This window comes from Priapulus caudatus, unplaced genomic scaffold, assembly GCF_000485595.1.
Source record: "Priapulus caudatus unplaced genomic scaffold, Priapulus_caudatus-5.0.1 Scaffold497, whole genome shotgun sequence".
NCBI lineage: Eukaryota > Metazoa > Priapulida > Priapulimorpha > Priapulimorphida > Priapulidae > Priapulus > Priapulus caudatus.
Window position 1 is genome coordinate 159,362 of NW_014577558.1, and position 5,223 is coordinate 164,584.

Sequence of the window (5,223 nt, forward strand, 5' to 3'; positions counted from 1 at the left end):
AAAACCCCTAGCCCTTATTCATTCACATACCAAAAATGAGCAAAATCCGTTGAACCTGGACTGACTAATGGCCAAAAAATTGCCGTGGCTCGAAAGTACGTCGACTGGCGAAAATAGGACGTTTAATATGGGAGCATAGCAGTAACAACTATACCCAATTTCAAACATGTGGGCCAAACGGTTCCTGAGTTATCGTTGACCGAAGCAAAATGTTGACGGACGGACGAACGGTCGGACGGACGTACGACGGACGACGACCCATGGCAATAGCTCAGCTTGACGATGTCAAGGTGAGCTAAAAATGAAATTTTAATAATGTAATCTGTACAGCTTATACTACTTTCAAAATAAAAGTAAACTGAACATTTCTGAATATAGCTAAACCTATATATTTTTTAACTCTCAACACAATAGCATGATACTGATCACATTAAACTACACGTTTTTTCTAGTTAAATTTTTTTGATCGAACACATGACGTATCTATATGAAATTTCGTATTACTTCCTTCGGGCTCCTGATAGCCCAGGCCGAACCCTTTACGAACGTCTTGCTGCATTCCCATGGTTTTTTCAAAGTGAGTGGACATGGCATTTGCAAATGCCTCTTCCTTATCTTTGCTCATTGCTGAAGATGTACTTCGAAGCCCTGCAGCGAAAACATTCTTGGGGCCTGCGTTGGGGCTCTTGAATGCCCCCATAAGGCTTAGAAACTTATTCTGCCGATCCCCTCCACCCAACAATCCAGTTGTACTCCACTGGTTGGTCGTCGTTAAGGGAGGCGGTACTTCAGCTTCCTCCTTTGCACATTTAATTTTCACTGTATTCGACACAGGGCTGCCTTTACTACATGTTGTCAAGCCAGAATCGTCACGTGCCTCAACTTCATCCTCTTCATGGTGCTGTTTTTTATGCTTCTTTTTCTTCTTTGGTGATTCAACGAGCTCACCACATTTTGGCACAGAGTTGGAGGAAATGACTTCCCTTTCTGCATGTTTTCTCTTCTTATGTTTCTTTGTGTTGTTTTCTGGCACGACTGTCAAACTATGGACATCATTAGTCGAGGCAGTAACACAAGTACTGTCAACATTGCGATCCTCGTCTTTTTTTGGTGATGTTGCATCTCCTTTTCCACTGATATTTAGATTTTCAGCAGAGCAGTTTGCCATCAGACCTCTGCTGTGCTTTTTTTTCTTGCATTTTTTACTAGCCTGGCTATTTTCATCCAACACGGGTTCAGAGACTAGACCGCTAGCTTCATTAACATCATCTGCAGCCCTACTGCTTTTATTCCTCTTTTTCTTGTGCTTTTTAGATGTTGGTTCCCTGGCATTTTCAAAGGCTTCAACAATTGCAATCTTGCCACTTGCAATCTCTTCATCAGATTCTCTTCTTTTGACAATTTTTTTCTTTCTCTTCTCTGAATGTTTATTCAATGAGGCACTGGTAGTGGAGCATTCCTCAATACACTCGTTACCTTTAAGTTTTACCTTCACCTTTCTTTTCTTGATTTTAGGAGTTGCACTAGGGACAACTTCATCAGTGTTACAATCTACATTGTCTAGGTTTAAAGTTGTTCGTGCTACCTTGTCTGTTTTTTCTTTCTTGTGTTTTTTACTCTTATGAACCTTTTCGGATGTCATCTTTATTTGCCCATCAATACAAGTTGCATTCACCTTGTCCAAGAAGTAATAGCCTATAGAAAAAGTAAAATATACATATGATTATGTTTTTATTCCCACTAAAACCCCACCACGAAACAAAATCGAATAAAAGAAAACCATTCTGAGATCGTATGCTTGTACCTGTTTACACATATTAGCAATAGTGTATCGGTTGTTCAGATACGAGTAACTGTAAAATAGGAGATGATGGATCCGTACCCATTTTTTTGCGTGAATGCTATTGCTACCACACAGCTTGGTGGTAGCAAACATTACATCAGGAGTAAGATAATATAGGATATATTTTCCTATATTATCTTACTCCTGATTACATGACATCAGCGCACAATGAATTACAATTTTGGTGAATTCCTGTTCTATATTATAATTTTCCATTGAAAATTTCGATGGTTTTTTTAAAGGTGAATTCAGAGTGAACCTCCAGTTTTCAGGAGTTTTTTTTAATAAGCATAACTATCAAAAAAAAGATTATATAACATTGTAATTTGACTATGTAGTAAGGTTTATAATTTCTTCATTAACAACTGTAAACAGTAGCAAAATCTGATTGTTGAAATTATTGGGTTTTTTCAACTATAATTTGTAGTACCTACAATGCTCATTTTTCCTAAATTTGGTTGTACTGGGATATATTTGTTTGACACAGAATTTCAAATTTCAGCCAGGTGCTAGATTACAGGTCAGTGGTAACTGGTCTCAGATAGGTTGAGAACGACATAAAAACACATTATACCTGTAGGTTTAACAAAAAAAACACATTTGATTAAATATGACTTCGAGCCAAGACAGATGAGATGTCACCGACTTAGACTCAGTTAAAATGCCTTTCATGATTTCATCATATGGGTTAATTGTTACAGTTCTGCTACAGTCTCCTGGTCTAGATCTTCTAGCTCTATGTAATCACTAATCAGGGGTTAATAATGACAAAGCATGGACATTTTCATTAAATTAACCCCTGATGTAATGTACCATAAGCCTGACACAATGGTAAAATGTTCCTAGTAAAATGTCCCCCCCCCCAAAAAAAAACCGTCACTCACAGGAGCTTATTCACCTCTTCTAGATAGCCTGTCTTCCAAGCAAGCGATATCTAGGTTATAATGTATAAAATCAGGCTATAAATGTATATGACTGCCCTAACCAGTAAGGAAACCAAGCCTGCCCTTATGAATTGTGGGTTTTGCTAAAACACCGTTAGTAATTATACCGATAGTACCCCGTACCCCGATACCCGTCAACTAGTAATGGCATATATGCGATAAAACCTATGGGGATAAACCGCACCCTCAGATTAGCAAAGCGGGAGTTATTATACGTCTGCATCTGGCGGACTATACCCGAGTACATATATACTATGGATACACAAAGTACTACCAGACTTGTACTACAGAAGCAGCGACGGCTCCAACATTGTGTGATTAGGTGGAGATTCGAGATGTGAGGAGCGAAGCGACGAGGCGGCAGGGTGGCGTCGGGAAGCGGGGATTTTTCCCTCCGCACGGTAGGGAGCTTTTTGCATTTTATACCTTCAATTCTGTGCAATTTGGTGCATACCCAAAGTGACTGTTTTCAGCATATTCAGCGTGAAATATCCTCAGCATGTTTCTTGCTTGTGCGCGTGAATATGTAAAGCATCAGCCCAAGTGAGAGCGTGAGATTTGGTCAAAAGCGTGAAGAGTGGCCAGCCTAGGCTGAGATTCTCTGACCAATGCCCACACCACGATTTGGGTGGCTTTGGTGTGGGTTAGCCACAACACAACCCTAACCCACACCAAAAACGCACCAAAAACTCGCGGCGGCACTTGTTGGGCATTCGGCAAGGAATCTCGGACTATTTGCAGCCCTGCAAGGCCTAAACCAACATACGCTCATATAAAAATATAAACATAATACTAAGCAAACCTAAAAACTGTTTTCAATTCATTCAACTTCAATTCAATCAAAAAAATTTGATTTATCACCACAATTAGCAAAAGCATACAATTGATACAGAAAAAAACATTAATGTGAGGGCCTGAAGGCGTAGCGAAAGGACCATAAGCTTCATCGAGTCGCTATCCCTTATATCATGTACGTAGACATAGATATTGACGCACTAGATATTCCGCTGGTATTTGCAAATAGAAAAGTTAGATACAATTTGCAAATAGAAGTATAATGGTGCCAGCGTAATACTACCAGTGATAACAAACAAAGAACAGTAATCAGTTACAGTAATGTAACCGTACCATAAAATAATTCCTACATAAGAATATATCATGAATATATTACTTAAGTTTGAGATTAGGATAATACATCTTGGGATACAAGTATATACAGAACAGGCATTTAAAAAATAACAAAAATATTATACTAATTCAAAAGAAACATTTATACGCAGCCGTATATAATATTTAAGTAAGTACATTCCGCAAGAATGAAACTGCATGGTTATTCCCTGAATACTCACGCGAATAGTCGTTTAAGCGTATATCAGGAGATTCTTTAGTATAATAAAGAGTCGCAGAGTAACCATGTAATACAAAATAAATAACTATCATCGAATATCAACCGGAATTGATACGTGTCAAACCACAACAAAAGGAGGAGAACGATAAACAATTCTGCTCATCCAGGTGTTACATCACAAGGTAAGTCAGAGTAAGGGGTGCAGTATATATACAGTGTACACAACCAGGCAACAGTAATTCAGTTGAGTAGTAACTATAAGGCTACAATAAATAATTTCTGTACCGAAGAAGATAGAATGAATTTGATAAATTAAAAGCGTTGAGACTTAAGATAATCACATATTGGGTATAGTATATACAGTATACAGAACCGGCCATAAAAAAACTATACAGGAATACAGCCCCCGACATTGTACTGATCCAAACAAAAAAAAGAGACGAGAGCGATAACAATTCAGCCTCATCAAGGTGCTACATCACAAGGTAAAGTCACCAGCATGCTAGCCGCCACCGCTCGCACCTCCGCCTTCGAATCCTACACCCCCGACCCCCGAATAACAGATTTTTTACTTTTTTCCGCAACTTTTTCATAAGAATTAAAATTAAACAGTTTTTTGGATACATATTAATTATATACCAAACAATAACATATACATATATATACTATATCGTCTAGTATTACCCATGTATGATTTGATCCTTATACTGGTAGCTTTATACGCATCTAAGTAGCGCACGAACTGGAACTCCCTTACCAACTCTATACGGCGAGAACACTACAGCTTCTGCTCGAGCCCAAGGTCAAGGATTCAAAGATATCCCTGTCTAGTTAATATAATATTTGTTACAAGGTGTCCAATTGGTTACATGAGGTCCGCCGTTTGGTTTGCGGTATATACTAAGTAATAGTGTAGGATTAATGGACAGAATATTTTGACAGTAGGATGTCTTCCCTATATTTAATATTTTTAGTTGTTTTAAAGACCAGTTGTGCAACTTCAGAGTAAAGTTCATTCCATAACTTTCCCTCTTTTGAATTTGATTGCTGTTCCGAGCCCATAAGCTGCTCATGACTCTGGCTCAATC

The 5,223-nt window shown here is 38.4% G+C and overlaps 1 protein-coding gene across 1 annotated transcript; it reads right to left on the reverse strand.

The window, feature by feature from the left end:
• Positions 1 to 258: 258 nt before the first annotated feature.
• LOC106811031 (protein FAM133-like) lies at positions 259 to 1,695 on the reverse strand. Its single transcript, XM_014814548.1, has one exon. It carries the CDS (start codon positions 1,640 to 1,642, stop codon positions 449 to 451), a length of 1,194 nt encoding a protein of 397 aa, XP_014670034.1. The 5' UTR covers positions 1,643 to 1,695; the 3' UTR covers positions 259 to 448.
• Positions 1,696 to 5,223: the final 3,528 nt, after the last annotated feature.

Bases quoted from the DNA above. Each gene is read 5' to 3' on its own strand.
- LOC106811031 (XM_014814548.1), bottom strand. From the start codon at position 1,642: ATGACATCCGAAAAGGTTCATAAGAGTAAAAAACACAAGAAAGAAAAA.